Below are 23,195 nucleotides of genomic sequence, written 5' to 3'. Positions count from 1 at the left end.
ATACCGCAGATTGCCTTCTGTTAACTTGAAACCTGCATAAGTTGTTGACTTCTCAGTTGTAAGGTTTTGATAGTGACTGTAGCAGTATTGAATTGTAGTCATTTTTGCGCTGTCAAAACATTGCCTGAACGATACTATCTAGACCAAAACACCAACTCTGCTGGTTCTAGAATTAGATTCCACTGTACAGTCATACACGCTTGCTGCCTCTCCTTTTAGAAACAGTCAGGTTCTTCTGTCATTCCAAGAAAAATACAGCAGTTGGAAATAATCACCACAAGACGAGTCAGGCGGTCGCGTTTGATCTTTATTTGGCCACAAATTCATCTAGGGATTACTGATCTGCTGCTTACATAACCATAACATTAAGATGAGCTCCGAGCAGATAATTGGCTATCGAGGAGGGAGAAATGGATTTATCAGAGACAGAATTTAGAAATATAACACTTCAATGGGCAGTCATGAAATGTAGGAAATCTTTAAGGTGTCTGAGAATGTCTGAGAATATATAGTCTTCCCTGTGGCTCAGTTGGTAGAGCATGGTGTGTGCAACGCCAGGGCTGTGGGTTTGATTCCCACGGGGGGCCAGTACAAGATTTTTTTTTTTAAATGCATGAAATCAAATGTATGTATTCACTACTGTAAGTCGCTCTGGATAAGAGCGTCTGCTAAATGACTAAAATGTAAATGTAATACAGATGAAGGATCTTAATTTGAGCTTGCAAGAAACTAATAAATGTGAATTATTATGTGAATTATAATTAATGGACATTTTTGTAGTGGTTGATACATTTTTCTAAAGGGAAAATCAAGTCTGAAATTTTAAAGTGGAAATTACAAACTTCAGAAACCTGTCACGGCCTGACCGTAGAGATCCTTATTATTCTCTATGTTTGGTTAGGTCAGGGTGTGACTCGGGTCGGGAAGTCTATGTTTTCTGTTTCTTTGTTTTGGGCCGAGTGTGGTTCCCAATCAGAGGCAGCTGTCTATCGTTGTCTCTGATTGGGAATCATACTTAGGCAGCCTGTTTTCTTCCTGTGTTTGTGGGAGGTTGTTTGCTGTTTAGTGTCTGTACCTGACGGAACTGTGCGTTTTCACGTTTGTTATTTTGTTTGAGTGTGTTTATGATAAAGTAATGATGGACACTTACCATGCTGCGCCTTGGTCCACTTCAACTACAACTTACGACGAACGTTACAAAACCTTTTTAAACCTCAAATACACTACAAGTCTTTTTTCTTCCTGCATTGCAGGAACGTTCTCCTGCAAAAGGGTGGTCAAATTAAGATCCTACATTGGTATAAGAAAATAATCGTTATTGGGCCCCTACTCTGGTCTTTATTGAGTGTCCAGGGGCCACACGGAGGCACTTGAGGTCTGTCTATATTGGCGCTTTTGGCCATTTCACCTCAGAACGAGTGCATAGACACAGAGGAGAAGACAAACATGACCAAGGCCTTTAACACTGACTGGAGAGGGAAGGAGAGTGAAGGGGTGGGTTGTCAGGTAGAATGAGAGATGGGGTGGAGAGAAAGAGAGAGTGAGAGTGAGCAAGAAAGCGAGAGAGAGGGAAAGAGGGGAGAGAGATAGAGAGAGTGAGAAAGAAAGCGCGAGAGAGGGAAAGAGGGGAGAGAGAGAGTGAGAAAGAAAGCAAGAAAACAAGACAGAGAGAGAGGAGAGATGAGGACACACTCCTTGCTTCTACAGAAGCCACTCTGTTTCCCAGGCACAAACACGCCACTTCAAAGGCCCATCACACAGTGTCGCCATGGCAACAGCCTTCACTGGCATAGATATACAGGAGATAGATTGGACTAGCAGACAGATGGTATGGCAGAGCTATACGGGAGATAGATTGGACTAGCAGACAGACAGTATGGCAGAGATATACAGGAGATAGATTGCATTAGCAGACAGATGGTAGAGAGAGGGAAAGAGGGGAGTGAGATAGTGAGAGAGAAAGAAAGCAAGAGCGAAAGATACAGGAGATAGATTGGACTAGCAGACAGACGGTATGACAGAGATAAACAGGAGATAGATTGGGCTAGCAGACAGATGGTATGGCAGAGATATACAGGAGATAGATTGGACTAGCAGACAGACTGTATGACAGAGATATACAGGAGATAGATTGGACTAGCAGACAGACGGTATGGCAGAGCTATACAGGAGATAGATTGGGCTAGCAGACAGACGGTATGGCAGAGATAGACAGGAGATAGATTGGGCTAGCAGACAGACTGTATGGCAGAGATAGACAGGAGATAGATTGGGCTAGCAGACAGACGGTATGGCAGAGATAGACAGGAGATAGATTGGGCTAGCAGACAGACGGTATGGCAGAGATATACAGGAGATAGATTGGGCTAGCAGACAGACGGTATGGCAGAGATATACAGAAGATAGATTGGGCTAGCAGACAGACTGTATGGCAGGGATATACAGAAGATAGATTGGGCTAGCAGACAGACGGTATGGCAGAGATAGACAGGAGATAGATTGGGCTAGCAGACAGACGGTATGGCAGAGATAGACAGGAGATAGATTGGGCTAGCAGACAGACGGTATGGCAGAGATATACAGGAGATAGATTGGGCTAGCAGACAGACGGTATGGCAGAGATATACAGAAGATAGATTGGGCTAGCAGACAGACTGTATGGCAGAGATATACAGAAGATAGATTGGGCTAGCAGACAGACTGTATGGCAGAGCTAGTAGCCGGGTAAAGGGCCGATGACTGATGGTATAATCTACCCTCCCAGCTTGTCTGGAGGGAAAGCACCAAGTTCACCCAGAGTGCATGAAATCTAAATCTACCCCACAGGAGATCAAGCACCAGCAAGCACACGAAAATCATCTCAAGTATCCTAAATAATTTCCTATTTATGGTTTGTGGTTCGTTCCTGCTGAGATACCTCTTAAGACTGGATCCTGGCTAGAAACATTGGTTGTATTGATCTGGCTTTATCTCAAGACAAATGGAAAAAGCGTTGGAAAAGGTGGCTCACAACACATGAATGTTTGGATAACACACAACCAGCTCTTCTTTCTATTCAAACATTCAACCAGCCACCCAGTGTTTTACATTACATTCTGTTGAATTATTTACCTGCCTGTACACCAACAGAGCTGATTTCCAACCTGAAATAGAAGAATACATTCTCTCAGATCTATAGCGTGCTGTGTAGATGCAGAGGAATGTACACACACAGTGCACCTGGGACTGACTGTGTGCTGTAGAACCAGCTAAAGCATGGTCATGGGTGGAACTGGCTCTGAGCCTGACAACTCATGTTTTACCTGTACGCTGAGAATGTGATGATAGAGAGAGAGATAGATAGAGAGATAGAGGGTAGAGCGAGAGAGAAAGAGAGAGAGAGAGAAAAGAGAGAGTGAAAAAAGACAGAGAGAGAGAGAGAGTGAGAAAAGACAGAGAGAGAGGTAGAAATAGAGCGAGAGAAAGAGAGACAGAAACAGAGACTGACATGAGGAAAGGAGGGATTTAGAGTGTTCTGTCAATCACATTCCAAGCCCCCCCCCCACCCCCACCCATCCTGTTAAGGAAGTCCTGCTTTTCATACACTAAGCACATAGCTACCTCTTTCCATCATAAGCATGCGTGTGCATCAACAGAGGAAAAACCAAAGGGGGAAGAAAAGGGAAGAGAGAGAACGAGTGTGTATGTGTGTGAGAGAGAGAAAGGGAGAGAGAGAGAGAGAGAGAGAGAGAGAGAGAGAGAGAAAGCCACAGAGAGAAAGAGAGAGAAAGCCAGAGAGAGAGAGGGAGAGAGAGAGAGAGAGAGAGAAAGCCAGAGAGAGATAACATAGATTATGTAAAGGTCAAGCTGCAGGCATGAGGGAAGAACAGAACACAACAGTGGGTTCTAGTCCCAGTCTGCATCCAGAGCTCTCTCTCTGTTCCTCCTCTCTAGTTTAGGGTACTGCAGTCAGAAGAAGCCTGGAGCCTTGGCCTTATATAGTGTGTTTTCAACTTTGTTGGCCGCAGACGGATTGAACAGAAGCCAGCGGCATTAAGTGTGGATCCTGGAGAAGTTGAGAGGTGTGTGCGTACACACACACACGATCGTGCACGTGCTTGTGCACACACGCACAGATTCACTGGCTTGCTGGTCTGGCACGCGTTTGGGATTACTCCTGTTGTTTTGAGCGGAGGGGGGACAGACAGTGGAGAGTGTCTCTATTTGGTATCTGGAGGGAGAGAGACAGTAGAGAGGGGAGAGAGAGAACGAGGGAGAAGGAGGGAAGAGGAGAGGGAAGGAGAGAGAAAGTGAGAGAATTCCATCGTTGAACAGGTAAGAGAGCTGGCTGTACAGTGTCCTCTAATGTTATGGATTGATTGATTGGTACTGTGTTCTGTTTTGGCTTGTTGGGTGGAAAGCTCATTCTGAGATAGTCTTAGGTGTCCAAATCAATAAACATAAGTTCTCTTTGTCTTCATCTGCCAAAAGACAGTCAGGAGCTGGAAGATGTTTTACATTGTAACTACTTACAATCAATGTCCTTTGTTGTAATTATATTGCATGTAGATTTCTAATAAGAGGTACTTGATGTACTTGAAAAAAACAATGAAAAAATCTATTGCCATTTCAGATGTAAATCAATGCATATCATGTAACGGCTGATATGGTCAGCTACTGTCCTTCAGTACACTGGGTTCTGCATGTTTCCCATGTGTTACGCTGTAGTCCTGGGAAAGTGGCTCTCTGGGGAGCTGGCTAGAGTTCCTTTGAGTCTCGCTCTGCTTTCATGTCCTGAGCGGAGGTGTTTTGTGACTGGTCTGGAGGAGAGTGGAGCTGGCGGAGGTAGAGTGGTGGCTGTGGCCATGTTTCGCCTTTACTGTAACCAGTGGCTGACAGGACGGACAAATCAACCGCTGAAGCTACAGTATAACGATAGGTCAACCCGGAGGTGTGGGTGAGTGGGGGGGATGTTTGCGTATGTGTGTGTGTGTCATGTATGTGCCAGACAGATACAGAACTAGAAGTCGGCCTCTACCTTCACAGTGATTTTACTCTCATTTTCTCTGCCTCCTCGTAGTCTCCTTTAACAAGTCTCCATCTCTAGAGAACCTCTGTTTTCCCCTGTCTTCCTCTCTCTCTCCCTGCCCTCACTCCTCCCTTTTTCCCTGACTGACACTTCTAAGTGAGGATGTTGACTGATGACCACCGTCATTCCCCTTTAACCCTGGGCTAACAAGCAGTCAAAACAAGACAGAAGACTCCTGTTTGTTATGGTTGAGCTGTAACACATTTTGGCGGATGGAAAGACATTTCCTACTGTTTACCTGTCCAGGGTGTTATGTGGTTGTGAAGCATGAAACAGCAAAAAAACATATTTTTTGTGTCAGTTCAATTTAAATTCGATCAGTCTGAGAGAAAGAAATAGGTGGCAGTTTCATAAAACCCGTTCTGTACAAATTCTTTATTACCATAGACGAGCTACTAAATGTAATTTTCTCCTCCAAACACTTAGACCGAAACACTTACCAATTGACACTGCGAAAGCCCTTCCAATTCAGAATTGCACCTCAGGCATTTTCATTTTCATCGGTCACCATTAGTCCAGAGCAGAAAATTCCCCACCGCTTTCCTCAGCACTTCCAGAAAACCTCTTACCCTGCCAGAACAGCCTTAAATCAATGCTTACAACCATCTCTTCCTCCAACATTAAGATGCTGTGAGCGAATAATGGCTGTGGACTGGCTTCTTTCCAGATAGATCCGTTCCTTTGCAAAAACGGTTTCTCCTCTCTTCATCCAAATCCCTCTCTTTATCTTTAAACTGGTTTCCCTCGTGCCAAGCTCTGTAACGCCTCCTCATTGGATGCCTCGGAGCAGCCAAACTTCACCAAACCGTCCGGAGACAGACTAGACTAGAGGAACGATGTGTATTGAACAGCATCTGGCCCATGATGAGTCTACAGAGGTTGTGAATGAGTATTTGTTGAAGTAGATGCTTTAGAGATGAAATCAGACATTTTCATGTGACGTTTGTTTAATATTCTAACACGTATGTGACATTGAATGCAGCTGACTGAGAGAGAACCGTGAAAATACTCCCTCAAAGTGCAGCAAAGTTGGCTTCATTAGTAGTATGTGTTGTATAGTGTAGCTACAGTCGTGTTTTAGTGTGTCTGTCTACATGTGTTTAGCTCCCACTGGCTTGGATACAGTATGTGTGTGTGTGTCTCTGTGTGTCGTTGACATTGGCTTGGCAACCCGGACCCTCTGTGCTTTTGTTCTCTAGTCAACAGAACCATTAGTGGTACTCTGAGTGAAAGCATCCCACGGTCAGTTCTGATTCAACATGAACTCTGAGTGATACCTGGCCATGGACCATCCATAGAGCATACTACTCCTATTAGCTCTGTCCAACTCCGTTCAACTCAGCCACGCAGGCCAGTAATGACGATAACATGCCTGCTTAAGACCTCCAATAGCGATCCTGCGGAGATGTGATCTCTTTGTGTGGCCATTATGAAGCTCTCCTCGTTATGAAACTCCAGTTGGCTTCCACATCAGAGGTTTTCAACCTGCGTCCAACGCTAGCCACAATTGCACATATTATATTCATCTATTTCTTCTGGAGAAGGATATTCAGTGCTTATGACGGTATGGCAGTGGTTTTGGTTGAATGTTGGATCCATAGAAGGTATGAGAGGTTAGCCGTAAGCAGCACACACACTCACCGCTAACCGCGGTTTAACCATGATCCAATGGATCTTGTGTTCCCACACTAATGTTAATGTTGTGTTAATGTTGTGTTGGGTTAATGTTGTTTCCATGTGTGTTAATGTTGCGTTAATGTTGTGTTAATGTTGTGTTGGTTTAATGTTGTTTTAATGTGTGTTAGTGTTGTGTTGTGTTAATGTTATGTTAGTGTTGTGTTAATGTTTTGTTAATTTTGTGCTACTGTTATGTTCAAGTTGTGTTAATGTTGTCTTAATGTTGAGTTAATGTTGTGTTAATGTTGTGTTGGGTTAATGTTGTTTTAATGTGTGTTAATGTTGTGTTGGGTTAATGTTGTGTTCATTTTATGTTAATGTTGTGATACTGTTATGTTCAAGTTGTGTTAATGTTGTCTTAATGTTGAGTTAATGTTGTGTCAATGTTGTGTTGTGTTAATGTTGTTTTAATGTTGTCTTAATGTTGGGTTAATGTTGTGTTGTGTTAAAGTTGTGTTAATGTTATGTTTGACAACTGGACGAGCTGGACTGGAGGTGTGTGTAAGTACGGCCCTGGAGCATTCTTTCTATGTTATTTCAGGGTTTGTTCCAGACATTTGAAAACACAAAACAACATTGAGACACTGAACAGATGTTGTTACATCATGATGACTGCTACTTTACTGTACTGTTACCTTGTGGATGTTTGGTTCTCTAAAGGGTTTTCTTAGGATGGAGACAGATGAGGGGACTTCTGAATGTGATCGGACATGAGAGGCATAGAGCCCCAACCCTGGTGTGTCCCCACTGACCTCCTGAGAGGGCATGGGGATGGACTTTATACATTACTGAATAAAGTTAATTCACTGAATTGGTGACCTCAACCCTGCCTGGAACCTCTCTAGAGTATGTTCCACTGTTAGTTCTTTCAGAGGTACAGTGCAACATTATGCTCATGTCTTTCCCATCTGATTTACTGTACACCGTGGGCATGGCTAGGGTATACAGTACATAGTGGGTCTAGGCTAGGGTATACAGTACATAGTGGGTCTAGGCTAGGGTTTACAGTGCATAGTGGGTCTAGGCTAGGGTATACAGTACATAGTGGGTCTAGGCTAGGGTATACAGTACATAGTGGGTCTAGGCTAGGGTTTACAGTGCATAGTGGGTCTAGGCTAGGGTTTACAGTGCATAGTGGGTCTAGGCTAGGGTATACAGTACATAGTGGGTCTAGGCTAGGGTTTACAGTACATAGTGGGTCTAGGCTAGGGTTTACAGTGCATAGTGAGTCTAGGCTAGGGTAAGCAGTACATAGTGGGTCTAGGCTAGGGTATACAGTACATGGTGTGTCTAAGCTAGGGTATACTGTACATAGTGGGTCTAGGCTAGGGTATACAGTACATAGTGGGTCTAGGCTAGGGTATACAGTACATAGTGGTCATGGCTAGGGTATACAGTACATAGTGGGCATGGCTAGGTAATACAGTACATAGTGGGTCTAGGCTAGGGTATACAGTACATAGTGGGTCTAGGCTAGGGTTTACAGTGCATAGTGGGTCTAGGCTAGGGTAAGCAGTACATAGTGGGTCTAGGCTAGGGTATACAGTACATAGTGTGTCTAGGCTAGGGTATACAGTACATAGTGGGTCTAGGCTAGGGTATACAGTACATAGTGGGTCTAGGCTAGGGTATACAGTACATAGTGGGTCTAGGCTAGGGTTTACAGTGCATAGTGGGTCTAGGCTAGGGTAAGCAGTACATAGTGGGTCTAGGCTAGGGTATACAGTACATAGTGGGTCTAGGCTAGGGTATACAGTACATAGTGGGTCTAGGCTAGGGTATACAGTACATAGTGGGTCTAGGCTAGGGTATACAGTGCATTGTGTGTTTAGGCTAGGCTATACAGTATATAGTGGGCATGGTTAGGGTATACAGTACATAGTGGGTCTAGGCTAGGGTATACAGTACATAGTGGGTCTAGGCTAGGGTTTACAGTGCATAGTGGGTCTAGGCTAGGGTATACAGTACATAGTGGGTCTAGGCTAGGGTATACAGTACATAGTGGGTCTAGGCTAGGGTATATAGTACATAGTGGGTCTAGGCTAGGGTATACAGTACATAGTGGGCATGGCTAGGGTATACAGTACATAGTGGGTCTAGGCTAGTGTATACTGTACATAGTGGGCATGGCTAGGATATACAGTACATAGTGGGCATGGCTAGGGTATACAGTACATAGTGGGCATGGCTAGGGTATACAGTACATAGTGGGTCTAGGCTAGGATATACAGTACATAGTGGGTCTAGGCTAGGGTATATAGTACATAGTGGGTCTAGGCTAGGGTATACAGTACATAGTGGGCATGGCTAGGCTATACAGTACATAGTGGGTCTAGGCTAGTGTATACTGTACATAGTGGGCATGGCTAGGGTATACAGTACATAGTGGGTCTAGGCTAGGGTATACATTACATAGTGGGCATGGCTAGGGTATACAGTACATAGTGTGTCTAGGGTATGCAGTATATAGTGGGTTTAGGCTAGTGTCTACAGTATGTAGTGAGGCTAGGGTATACAGTACATAGTGTGTCTAGGGTATGCAGTATATAGTGGGTTTAGGCTAGTGTCTACAGTATATAGTGAGGCTAGTGTATACAGTATATAGTGAGGCTAGGGTATACAGTATATAGTGAGGCTATTGTATACAGTATATAGTGAGGCTAGGGTATACAGTATATAGTGAGGCTAGTGTATACAGTATATCGTGAGGCTAGTGTATACAGTATATAGTGGGTTTAGGCTAGGGTATACAGTATATAGTGAGGCTAGGATATACAGTAAATAGTTGGTCTAGGCTAGGTTATGCAGTATATAGTGGGTTTAGGCTAGTGTATACAGTATATAGTGAGGCTAGGGTATACAGTATTTAGTGAGACTGGTGTGTACAGTATAAAGTGAGGCTAGGGTATACAGTATATAGTGAGGCAAGTGTATACAGTATATAGTGAGGCTAGGGTATACAGTATATAGTGAGGCTAGTGTATACAGTATATAGTGAGGCTAGGGTATACAGTATATAGTGAGGCTAGTTTATGCAGTATATAGCGAGGCTAGGGTATACAGTATATAGTGAGGCTAGTGTATACAGTATATAGTGAGGCTAGGATATACAGTATTTAGTGGGTTTAGGCTAGGGTATACAGTATATAGTGAGGCTAGTATATACAGTATATAGTGAGGCTGGTGTGTACAGTATATAGTGAGGCTAGGGTATATAGTATTTAGTGGGTTTAGGCTAGTGTATACAGTATATAGTGAGTCTAGTGTATACAGTATATAGTGAGGCTGGTATATACAGTATATAGTGAGGCTAGTGTATACAGTATATAATGAGGCTAGTGTATACAGTATATATTGAGGCTAGTGTATACAGTATATTGTGAGGCTAGTGAATACAGTATATAGTATATAGTGAGGCTAGTGTATACCGTATATAGTGAGGCTAGTGTATACAGTATATAGTGAGGCTAGTGTATACAGTATATAGTGAGGCTAGTGTATACAGTATATAGTGAGGCTAGTGTATACAGTATATTGTGAGGCTAGTGGATACAGTATATATTGAGGCTAGTGTATACAGTATATAGTGAGGCTAGTGTATACATTATATAGTGAGGCTAGTGTATACAGTATATAGTGAGACTAGGGTATACAGTATATAGTGAGGCTAGTGTATACAGTATATAGTGAGGCTAGTGTATACAGTATATAGTGAGGCTAGGTTATACAGTAGGAAGCCAGGAAAACCTCTGTACATTCTGTAGATACTATTGATGTACACTTCCAGCAGCCCCAAAGCCAAGGGAGGTTGTTTTCCTAAGTAGCCTGGTAAAGTAGCGTCTAGCGGGAACGAGTGAGAAGATCGTTAGCTCAATCAAGTTCTCGCCATGACGTCTGGCGTTGCAGACGGGTTTTTATGGCGGGGAAATGGAAAGGCTTGCCTTTAAGCGTTTTGTGTTTGGCTACGGTCAAATAGTGTTGATGGACGTCTATAGAACTGGAAACAGTTGGCTGGGGAAGTGTCGTCATGTTGGAAATACAGCGGCTTGATATTCTCCTGGCAGCATGCTAGTCGTCATTCATCATATGTTTTCCTACTGTGTTACTGCTATGGTTTAACTTTCCCTCCATCTCTCTTTAACCGCAAGATCTTATTTTACCATTACCAAAGACCTGCCAGTAATACTCTGATATTTAGAGGAATACATTACAGCGTGTAATGTTGAAATATCCAACATGATTGTTCAGGAACTTTCCGTCACAATAACCAACATATTTGTTTACCATTCAAATCAAATAGAAGCCTGGTTAGCTCTATAACTCCATCTGAAGTACTGTTCGGCTTGACGTCCTTATTTGGCTTCTTAGTACCTGAAGTATTTATTTCCCCAGGCAGACTGCCACTACTACTGCAGTTTCTCTTGTGTGGGCAGGCGAAGGCTTCAGGAATCCCAAATGCGGGTCGATCCGCCAGATTCTTTTTCATGGGAGCCAATGAGACGATTTTTCTCCCTGACGACATCTCCACCCATACTCACCATTTAGGAGTATGATGACGTTTCCCCTAGATGTTGCCTGGATACCCTTTCACATCGCTCTGTCCAACTGATGTTTCTTCACCGCCATGATTTCTAGAATGCAAATACATTCTGAACGTTCTGATTGGTTTGGGAAACCGATGGGTTGGGCCAGAGCCGGCCTACATGATGACGTTATCAACTTTGATTGGTTAGATTTGTTAGAGAGAATCCAATCACAGAGGAATTTGTTTTGTACAACTCCCCTCATTTGGAAGTCACACAAACACCTTTTAGGGTGGCAGTTTTCGATTGAATGTATGTAGCGATTGATAGAGCAACGGAATTAAATTCAGGTTGAGTTGTCAGGCAACCCTAGATGCTGATCTGAGGTCAGTTTTCTGTTTCTCTCCCTAATGCTTCTGGTTAGGGTTTGTGAGAATGTATACTGATCCTAGATCAGTGCCTAACTACAACTTCTAACAGTATCTGTCATCGTCATAGTTGTTCTGTCTGTGTGGTATTTAGTGGCTATTAATAATTCTGAAGTATAGGAGCAGCCAAGTATGCTGTCTCTTAGCACTGTGTTGTACAGAGCTGAATCTCTCTTAGCACTGTGTTGTACGGAGCTGAATCTCTCTTAGCACTGTGTTGTACAGAGCTGAATCTCTCTTAGCACTGTGTTGAACGGAGCTGAATCTCTCTTAGCACTGTGTTGTACGGAGCTGAATCTCTCTTAGCACTGTGTTGTACAGAGCTGAATCTCTCTTAGCACTGTGTTGTACGGAGCTGAATCTCTCTTAGCACTGTGTTGTACAGAGCTGAATCTCTCTTAGCACTGTGTTGTACGGAGCTGAATCTCTCTTAGCACTGTGTTGTACGGAGCTGAATCTCTCTTAGCACTGTGTTGTACGGAGCTGAATCTCTCTTAGCACTGTGTTGTACGGAGCTGAATCTCTCTTAGCACTGTGTTATATGGATCTGAATCTCTCTTAGCACTGTGTTGTACGGAGCTGAATCTCTCTTAGCACTGTGTTGTACGGAGCTGAATCTCTCTTAGCACTGTGTTGTACGGAGCTGAATCTCTCTTAGCACTGTGTTGTACGGAGCTGAATCTCTCTTAGCACTGTGTTGTATGGAGCTGAATCTCTCTTAGCACTGTGTTGTATGGAGCTGAATCTCTCTTAGCACTGTGTTGTACGGAGCTGAATCTCTCTTAGCACTGTGTTGTACGGAGCTGAATCTCTCTTAGCACTGTGTTGTATGGAGCTGAATCTCTCTTAGCACTGTGTTGTATGGAGCTGAATACTAAATGCTTTCTTGGCGTACAGTACGCTGGAAGGCTGCTTGTTCCAACCTGTTGTAAGCCCACACGTCTGGGTGGTGGGAATTTATGCATTCCTTCACTTTTTTTTCATAGCAATCAGAATCCTCAAGCTTGGTTTTGCACAGGGAAAATGGATTTGAGTCAGGCAGTATACTGCCAGCTTGTCTACCCTATATTATACACCCAGATAGTTGGAGTTGTGTTCTTTGGGAGAGGAAGCCACTTGTGATGCAGCCAGATCTCTGCTAGGAGTGTGGATATACTGTGCTGTGGAAAGACTCCCCACGAGCAATGCCTTGCTCCACTAAACCCCAGATGAGACACTTTTTCAGGGGTAGGATTGAGAGAAAGGCAGGCTGGTTGGCTAGCTGTCTGGGGGTCTGGTTCTGCCTCAGTTCCTTCTAAGACCTCGTGACTGGACAGATAAACCCCTCGCTGGACTCTCTCACCCTCTCCTCTACAATAGAGAACTTGTGGTACTTTATGGTCAACTCAGACACACCTCTCTCTCCTCTCCTCTCCTCTCCTTTGCTGCTTCTGTCTCCCATGCCAGAGGCATGTGTCCGTTCTTCCCTTGGTCCAACGCCATGTATGGGTTTCTCCCCCCCCCCCCCTCTCGCTCCTCTCTGTCTCTCTCTCTCTCGCTCCCACTTTCTCTCTCTCTCTCTCTCTCTCTCTCTCTCTCCCTCACCAGCACAGAGCCAGAGTGACTCAACAAAACAATATCATTTTACAGGCTTTGGACCTTAAAACAGAGAGAGAAAAGCACTAAGATGGCTGTATAACAGACGCGTCTGGCATGGCTTTGAAAAGTGTGCATGCGGGTACCAGTCTGAGTGGGTCCTAAGCCCAGTAGATCCATATTAGTCCAGTCTGAGTGGGTCCTAAGTCCAGTAGATCCATATTAGTCCAGTCTGAGTGGGTCCTAAGCCCAGTAGATCCATATTAGTCCAGTCTGAGTGGGTCCTAAGCCCAGTAGATCCATATTAGTCCAGTCTGAGTGGGTCCTAAGTCCAGTAGATCCATATTAGTCCAGTCTGAGTGGGTCCTAAGCCCAGTAGATCCATATTAGTCCAGTCTGAGTGGGTCCTAAGCCCAGTAGATCCATATTAGTCCAGTCTGAGTGGGTCCTAAGCCCAGTAGATCTATATTAGTCCAGTCTGAGTGGGGTCCTAAGCACAGTAGATCCATATTAGTCCAGTTTGAGTGGGTCCTAAGCCCAGTTGATCCATATTAGTCCAGTCTGAATGGGTCCTAAGCCCAGTAGATCCATATTAGTCCAGTCTGAGTGGGTCCTAAGCCCAGTAGATCTATATTAGTCCAGTCTGAGTGGGTCCTAAGCCCAGTAGATCTATATTAGTCCAGTCTGAGTGGGGTCCTAAGCCCAATAGATCCATATTAGTCCAGTCTGAGTGGGGTCCTAAGCCCAGTAGATCCATATTAGTCCAGTCTGAGTGGGTCCTAAGCCCAGTAGATCCATATTAGTCCAGTCTGAGTGGGTCCTAAGCCCAGTAGATCTATATTAGTCCAGTCTGAGTGGGGTCCTAAGCCCAGTAGATCCATATTAGTCCAGTCTGAGTGTGTCCTAAGCCCAGTAGATCCATATTAGTCCAGTCTGGGACTCTGATTCCCCCTGCCATATATGGATGCATCTGGTTGGGTATTGTTCACTAGGTTCCATAGCGATGTAGTCAGAATGAGCTATGAGGCTAAATTGAGGAGATGACGCAGATTAGCTTTGAGTTGGTGTGAATGTTTTTTGAGGGGGGAAGTGATTCATTTGGTTTTATCTGTTTGTCTCTCGAGCTGTCAGGCTGTTTTTGTCTGTCTGTCTGTCTGTCTGTCTGTCTGTCTGTCTGTCTGTCTGTCTGTCTGTCTGTCTGTCTGTCTGTCTGTCTGTCTGTCTGTCTGTCTGTCTGTCTGTCTGTCTGTCTGTCTGTCTGTCTGTCTGTTTTTACCCCCATATCTGTATGCATGTCTGTCTGTATGTCTTTATCTCTCAGTCTGTCTTTTTTAATATGCCTGTCCGTCTCTGATAAAACCTACGCCTGTGCACTTTCCGAGGCCTGACCTTTTAGAGAGGACGCCACATCTCCTTCACTGGGATAGCTGAAGGCCTGAGCACCATGGTGCTGAGCCACATCTCCTTCACTGGGATGGCTGAAGGCCTGAGCACCACAGTGCTGAGCCACATCTCCTTCACTGGGATGGCTGAAGGCCTGAGTACCACAGTGCTGAGCCACATCTCCTTCACTGGGATGGCTGAAGAACCTAAGTACCACATTGCTGAGCCACATCTCCTTCACTGGGATGGCTGAAGGCCTGAGTACCACAGTGCTGAGCCACATCTCCTTCACTGGGATGGCTGAAGGCCTGAGTACCACAGTGCTGAGCCACATCTCCTTCACTGGGATGGCTGAAGGCCTGAGTACCACAGTGCTGAGCCACATCTCCTTCACTGGGATGGCTGAAGAACCTAAGTACCACATTGCTGAGCCACATCTCCTTCACTGGGATGGCTGAAGGCCTGAGTACCAGAGTGCTGAGCCACATCTCCTTCACTGGGATGGCTGAAGGCCTGAGCACCATGGTGCTGAGCCACATCTCCTTCACTGGGATGGCTGAAGGCCTGAGCACCATGGTGCTGAGCCACATCTCCTTCACTGGGAAGGCTGAAGGCCTGAGTACCACAGTGCTGAGCCACATCTCCTTCACTGGGATGGCTGAAGGCCTGAGCACCACGGTGCTGAGCCACATCTCCTTCAGTGGGATGGCTGAGTACCACGGTGCTGAGCCACATCTCCTTCAGTGGGATGGCTGAGTACCACGGTGCTGAGCCACATCTCTTTCAGTGGGATGGCTGAGTACCACAGTGCTGAGCCACATCTCCTTCACTGGGATGGCTGAGTACCACGGTGCTGAGCCACATCTCCTTCACTGGGATGGCTGAGTACCACGGTGCTGAGCCACATCTCCTTCACTGGGATGGCTGAGTACCACGGTGCTGAGCCACATCTCCTTCACTGGGATGGCTGAGTACCACGGTGCTGAGACACATCTCCTTCACTGGGATGGGTGAGTAGCACGGTGCTGAGCCACATCTCCTTCACTGGGATGGCTGAGTACCACGATGCTGAGACACATCTCCTTCAGTGGGATGGCTGAGTACCACGGTGCTGAGCCACATCTCCTTCAGTGGGATGGCTGAGTACCACGGTGCTGAGCCACATCTCCTTCACTGGGATGGCTGAGTACCACGGTGCTGAGCCACATCTCCTTCAGTGGGATGGCTGAGTACCACGGTGCTGAGCCACATCTCCTTCAGTGGGATGGCTGAGTACCACGGTGCTGAGCCACATCTCCTTCAGTGGGATGGCTGAGTACCACGGTGCTGAGCGGTGCTGAGAACTGTTTGCTGTTAGTTGTGAATAAAGGAAGAAGGCTCCTCAGACTGACAGTGATATATCTGTGTCAGTCACAGCTCCAGTTAGTAGGTATAGAGGGTTTAAACAGCACACATTAACTGACTCTATGAGGGGGCCCCTGGGGGCCCGACCTTAGTATCATACATTTTAGAGACACAGGCACACACACATTAACGTACACACACATATTAACGCACACACACACACACACACTCTTTTCAGTTTCTCTCTCTGTCTCTCATGTACGCCCCCCCCATCCAGACCCATAGTAGTTACAGTGTAATATGTGGATTCACTGGGATCTGCTAGGATAGATAAATCTGGATTTAGTCAAACAAATGTCAGCCCACCGGAGTTTGTTATGCACTCTCCCCGTTGCTATAGCAACCAAGAAATCCTCCAAAAGTCACCCGTTGCTGTTAGGAGTTTTTCCTATGGGTGCTGATGATCTTCTGTAAACGTTTAGGCAATAATATCCAGACAGCATACCTATATATACGTTGAGGGAACGTCAGCCTATCATCAGAACAATGATTCTATTGCCAATCATTAACACGGCATCCTCTGGTGACAGTTTCATGATGACTGAAGTAATGATGAGGAAAAAACGAAGGCCTTGTCACTTAAACGTGATGCGTACAGTGTGTTCTAACGTCAGTCATCGTTCCTCTAAAACATGTCATCTAGCCTCCCTCTGTCTCCTCAGATAAGTATTATACACAGCAGATGGTTGGTCTGGGTGTGCACCAAAATGTGTTCTGTGAAAGTTTCCAGGACATTCGTTGGGTTGCCGCAATTCTTCTCATAAGACAAAAACTGTCCAGTTGTGTTGATGATTTGTAGAAAACGTTCGCCTGATGTTGCAAGAACGTTCCCAGAACATTGCTCTCACATTTTGTTGCAGCTGTGTGTTCTAAATACATTACTGGTACATTGTGTTATTACATTACCTGGAAACCTAATGACAACATTTGGGGAATGTTCTGTGGTGGTTGTTACAGATGTTGTGCACAACATTTTTGGGAATGTTAGGAGAACATTTCAAGGATATTTAATTTAAAACATTTCCTGAATGTTTTTGAATATTTTTGGGATGTCATTATCCTAATGGTAGATAATACCGTAACTTAGAGTTAGACTGGGCTTAACACACAGAGCCTGTAGAGTTAGACAGGGCTTAGCACACAGAGCCTGTAGAGTTAGACAGGGCTTAACACAGAGCCTGTAGAGTTAGACAGGGCTTAGCACACAGAGCCTGTAGAGTTAGACAGGGCTTAACACACAGAGCCTGTAGAGTTAGACAGGGCTTAACACACAGAGCCTGTAGAGTTAGACAGGGCTTAGCACACAGAGCCTGTAGAGTTAGACAGGGCTTAGCACACAGAGCCTGTAGAGTTAGACAGGGCTTAACACACAGAGCCTGTAGAGTTAGACAGGGCTTAGCACACAGAGCCTGTAGAGTTAGACAGGGCTTAACACACAGAGCCTGTAGAGTTAGACAGGGCTTAACACACAGAGCCTGTAGAGTTAGACAGGGCTTAACACACAGATCCTGTAGAGTTAGACAGGGCTTAACACACAGAGCCTGTAGAGTTAGACAGGGCTTAACACACAGAGCCTGTAGAGTTAGACAGGGCTTAACACACAGAGCCTGTAGAGTTAGACAGGGCTTAACACACAGAGCCTGTAGAGTTAGACAGGGCTTAACACACAGAGCCTGTAGAGTTAGACAGGGCTTAACACACAGAGCCTGTAGAGTTAGACAGGGCTTAACAGACAGAGCCTGTAGAGTTAGACAGGGCTTAACACACAGAGCCTGTAGAGTTAGACAGGGCTTAACAGACAGAGCCTGTAGAGTTAGACAGGGCTTAACACACAGAGCCTGTAGAGTTAAAGGGAAAATTCACTCAAAAACAATATATCTTTTTTTTCATTAGTTCACTGTTGATACAGTCCCAAAATGTTTTGCATGTCAGCAGTCAAGTTGTCAAGATATTGGACTGAATATTAAAGACATCATCATGATGACGTGGCCGCTTAACAAAAATATGTTTTTTTGATTTTCACTTTAACCATATAGCCATAATCAGTAGTGAGGTGTAACAGAACAACACCGACTGGAGCTTGTAATTAGTCTGTCAATTAGGGATCAGTCTCTCAATAACAAACTGATTACCAGGGCTTCCTTCCTCTGTGTGTCTGCTGTCCACTGATACTGTCATCTCACTGCTCACCAACATCCGCTGACAGTCACGCAAACACACACGTATAAGCACACACACACACACACGTAAGCAAGCAAGCAAGCACACACACGTAAGCAAGCAAGCATGCACACACACGCACACACACGTATAAGTACGCACACGCGCACACACACACACACACACACACACACACACACACACACACACACACACACACACACACACACACACACACACACACACACACACACACACACACACACACGCGCACACACACACACACGTAAGCAAGCAAGCAGACACACACACACACACGCACACACAATCACAGCCCATCATTCATGTTGCTGTTCGCCTGGAAAACATCCTGTTGACGTGACGGAAAAATAACATTCTAGATTTAGAGAAGAAACAGGGAAACAGAGACTGGAAACATTTTTGTCTGGACCATGCCCGTGATATTTAACTAACTCAGTATTGATTCTATGAAGATACATAACTGAGTTGTGTGACAGCAGGACTTTCAGTGTTACCTGAGAGCAGTACGATATGCAGTCGCTACCATAAAGACAATCGCTAAATCAATATTGATTACGCTGACTCACTATCAAATCAAATCAAATTGTATTCGTCACATGCTCCGAATACAACAGGTGTAGACCTTACAGTGAAATGCTGAATACAACAGGTGTAGATCTTACAGTGAAATGCTGAATACAACAGGTGTAGACCTTACAGTGAAATGCTTGCTTACGAGCCCTTAACCAACAATGACGTTTTAAGAAAAATAAGCATTATAGAAAGTATTTACTAAAATAAACTGAAGTAAAAAATGTAAAAATAGATGCTAACTGAGTTATGTGACATCACATTCTATTTGAGGACACACCGATATGAATGACATGATCATTCTCTCTTGAATAATCCATGTTCTTCCCCTGATCGCCCCTGATCTGTTTTACACTTGATTTTCCCTTTCGAAAAATGAAGCAACCTCTAAAAACATTGATTATAATCCAGATAATAATTCACATTTCCTGTTGCTGCAGGATTATTTTCCTGCTGTTGCAAACTGGCTCAAATTAAGATCCTACGTCTGTACTTTCATTTGCGTTGTTGACAATAACTAAGTGCAGCTACTGAAAGTGACCTTTTTCTGATGTCAGGGTGTTAATCATGTGGTCTATTTGTCAGAAGCACAGTAGCTCGTTGCTTAACCCTGCGCCAGTAAAACTTCAATAAAATAGGATTTACTGTTCTGTTTCCTCCCTCCCTCCCTCCCTCCCTCCCTCCCTCCCTCCCTCCCTCCCTCCCTCCCTCCCTTTGTCTGTTCTGTTTATTCTCCTGCGTGTGATGGTGTGTGATGGTGTGTGAGGGTGTGTGATGGGGTCTGATGGTGTGTGATGGTGTGTGATGGTGTGTGATGGCGTGTGAGGGCGTGTGAGGGCGTGTGATGGTGTGTGATGGCGTGTGATGGCGTGTGATGGCTTGTGATGGCATGTGATGGCGTGTGATGGCGTGTGATGGTGTGTGATGGTGTGTGATGTGTTTTGGTTCTGCAGTGAACACCACTAATCCTATTATTCCAGCCTGAGCTTCATTAGGACCTGAGGCAGATACACTGACTTTTAGACCAATGACTCTCTCTCTCTCAGCTGTACTCACTGACATTATAACCCCGGACTGCACTGTGTGTGTGTGTGTGTGTGTGTGTGTGTGTGTGTGTGTGTGTGTGTGTGTGTGTGTGTGTGTGTGTGTGTGTGTGTGTGTGTGTGTGTGTGTGTGTGGAGGATGGGGGATACAGTATGCATTAGTGCATGTGTCTCATACAGTGATGGAGTCATTGAGCAATTTAACTAGTCTATGAACCAAGGATTTTCCTAACAGTATTATAATGCCTGTACTCAATTACACACATACCATTATATAGTCAGTACTCAATTACACACATACCATTATATAGTCAGTACTCAATTACACACGTACCATTATATAGTCAGTACTCAATTACACATGTACCATTGTATAGTCAGTACTCAATTACACATGTACCATTATATAGTCAGTACTCAATTACACATGTACCATTATATAGTCAGTACTCAATTACACATGTACCATTGTATAGTCAGTACTCAATTACACACATACCGTTATATAGTCAGTACTCAATTACACACATACCACCATATAGTCAGTACTCAATTACACACATACCATTATATAGTCAGTACTCAATTACACATGTACCATTATATAGTCAGTACTCAATTACACATGTACCATTATATAGTCAGTACTCAATTACACACATACCGTTATATAGTCAGTACTCAATTACACATATACCATTATATAATCAGTACTCAATTTCACACATACCATTATATAGTCAGTACTCAATTACACACATACCATTGTATAGTCAGTACTCAATTACACACATATCATTATATAGTCAGTACTCAATTACACACATACCATTATATAGTCAGTACTCAATTACACACATACCATTATATAGTCAGTACTCAATTACACACATACCATTATATAGGCAGTACTCAATTACACACATACCATTATATAGTCAGTACTCAATTACACACATACCATTATATAGTCAGTACTCAATTACACACATACCATTATATAGTCAGTACTCAATTACACACATACCATTATATAGTCAGTACTCAATTACACACATACCATTATATAGTCAGTACTCAATTACACACATACCATTGTATAGGCAGTACTCAATTACACACATACCATTATATAGGCAGTACTCAATTACACACATACCATTATATAGTAAACACACTGGCTCCAGGTCATCTATAAGTCTTTGCTACGTAAAGCCCCGCCTTATCTCAGCTCACTGGTCACCATAGCAACACCCACCTGTAGCACTCGCTCCAGCAGGTATATTTCACTGGTTATCCCCAAAGCCAACACTTCCTTTGGCCGCCTTTCTTTCCAGTTCTCTGCTGCCAATGACTGGAACGAATTGCAAAAATCACTGAAGCTGGAGACTTATCTCTCTCTCTAACTTTAAGCATCAGCTGTCAGAACAGCTTACCGTTCACTGTGCCTGTACACCGCCATTATATAGTCAGTACTCAAATTACACACATACCATTATGTAGTCAGTACTCAAATTACACACATACCATTATATAGTCAGTACTCAATTCAATCTCCTTGATATGGCATCGGTATGCTCCTCCTTGTTCTTACTGTTTGATATCAATGTCATCAGAATTGTGTGCCAGGTTTGATCAAATCTAGACCTCTATCACATGATAGTCATAGTTGTGTGAGGAAGAGGTGAAGGTAGTTCAGCCACCAGACAGTATTTTCCCAACAGTTTACTTGTATTCTTTATTTTTCTTATTCTCTTAGCCTATTTCTGTGAGGTCCCGAGTGACTTGGCAAACACTGTACTATTCAAGAGACGTGTCAATCCTCTCTCTCTCTCTCTCTCTCTCTCTCTCTCTCTCTCTCGCTCTCTCTCTCGCTCTCTTTCGCTCTCTCTCTCTCTCTCCCTCACTCTCTCTTTCCCTCAACCTCCTGCCCAAAATGTGCGATAGATAGATAGATATATATAGACAGATAGATAGATAGATAGATAGATAGATAGATAGATAGATAGATAGATAGATAGATAGATAGATAGATAGATAGATAGATAGATGATTCTGAGATTCATGTCCTAACCTGATCCTCTGTCTCTGTCTCTACAGGTCCTCGCAGATGCATGTGTGGCACCTACCGGATCACCTACCAAGCCGGTGTGTACACAATGTGTGTGTGTGTGTGTGGTATCCTAACCTTTATGCTAAACTGACCATAGATCAGTGTCTAAGGTCTAACTTCACCCTACCCCCTTTAGGTACAGACAGACACTCACATGGCCTGTCACTGCAGCCTCTCTGCCTGTCTTTGTCTGTCTGAATGTTAGTACCTGTCTGCCTGTCTCTCTCTGTCTGTATGTTAGTACCTGTCTGCCTGTCTCTCTCTGTCTGTATGTTAGTACCTGTCTGCCTGTCTCTGTCTGTCTGTCTGTCTGTCTGTCTGTCTGTCTGTCTGTCTGTCTGTCTGTCTGTCTGTCTGTCTGTCTGTCTGTCTGTCTGTACGTACGTTAGTACCTGTCTGTCTGTCTGTCTGTCTGTCTGTCTGTCTGTCTGTCTGTCTGTCTGTCTGTCTGTCTGTCTGTCTGTCTGTCTGTCTGTCTGTCCGTTAGTACCTGTCTGTCTGTCTGTCTGTCTGTCTGTCTGTCTGTCTGTCTGTCTGTCTGTCTGTCCGTTAGTACCTGTCTGTCTGTCTGTCTGTCTGTCTGTCTGTCTGTCTGTCTGTCTGTCTGTCTGTCTGTCTGTCTGTCTGTCCGTTAGTACCTGTCTGTCTGTCTGTCTGTCTGTCTGTCTGTCTGTCTGTCTGTCTGTCTGTCTGTCTGTCTGTCTGTCTGTCTCTGTCTGTCTGTCTGTCTGCCTGTCTCTGTCGGTCTGTACGTTAGTACCTGTGTCATTCACTGACAGGAAAATAGCCATTCCCACGTACTGTAATCATTCAAACTGCTGTATAAAGATGGGCAGGTTATTGGGCCTTTTCAATTACTAAAGCTGTGTATGGCCTTTCTAACTTGACTGGCTCTGGTCTTTAACTACATTCAGGGCCGAGAGTTCCATAATGATATGCTGTCTTTATGATTAAATCTGTCTATTGGCTAGTGGTTAAGATCACCATCATTTGAGTGGTTGGTTAGGGGGGTAATCTCTATACAGGGTCACATACAGAGTGGTTGGTTAGGGGGTCATCTCTACACAGAGTCACATACAGAGTGGTTGGTTAGGGGGGTAATCTCTATACAGGGTCACATACAGAGTGGTTGGTTAGGGGGTAATCTCTACACAGGGTCACATACAGAGTGGTTGGTTAGGGGGTAATCTCTATACAGGGTCACATACA

At 44.3% G+C, this 23,195-nt stretch overlaps 1 protein-coding gene across 26 annotated transcripts in view; it reads left to right on the top strand.

Moving 5' to 3' along the window:
- Positions 1-23,195, top strand: part of LOC106575599 (tensin) — a 182,448-nt gene that overhangs the window by 96,033 nt on the left and 63,220 nt on the right. For 21 of the 26 annotated variants that reach the window (XM_045699130.1, XM_045699126.1, XM_045699119.1 and 18 more), the window contains exon 4: positions 21,974-22,021. In XM_045699130.1, the coding sequence (XP_045555086.1) occupies positions 21,974-22,021 (48 nt within the window). Of the gene's footprint in view, positions 1-4,048; positions 4,315-21,973; positions 22,022-23,195 lie in introns of those variants that run through there. The other 5 variants (XM_045699142.1, XM_045699140.1, XM_045699145.1 and 2 more) reach the window with 1 other exon arrangement.

Source organism: Salmo salar, chromosome ssa17 (assembly GCF_905237065.1).
Source record: "Salmo salar chromosome ssa17, Ssal_v3.1, whole genome shotgun sequence".
Classification (NCBI taxonomy): domain Eukaryota; kingdom Metazoa; phylum Chordata; class Actinopteri; order Salmoniformes; family Salmonidae; genus Salmo; species Salmo salar.
This window is presented reverse-complemented; position numbering and strand designations above follow the sequence as displayed.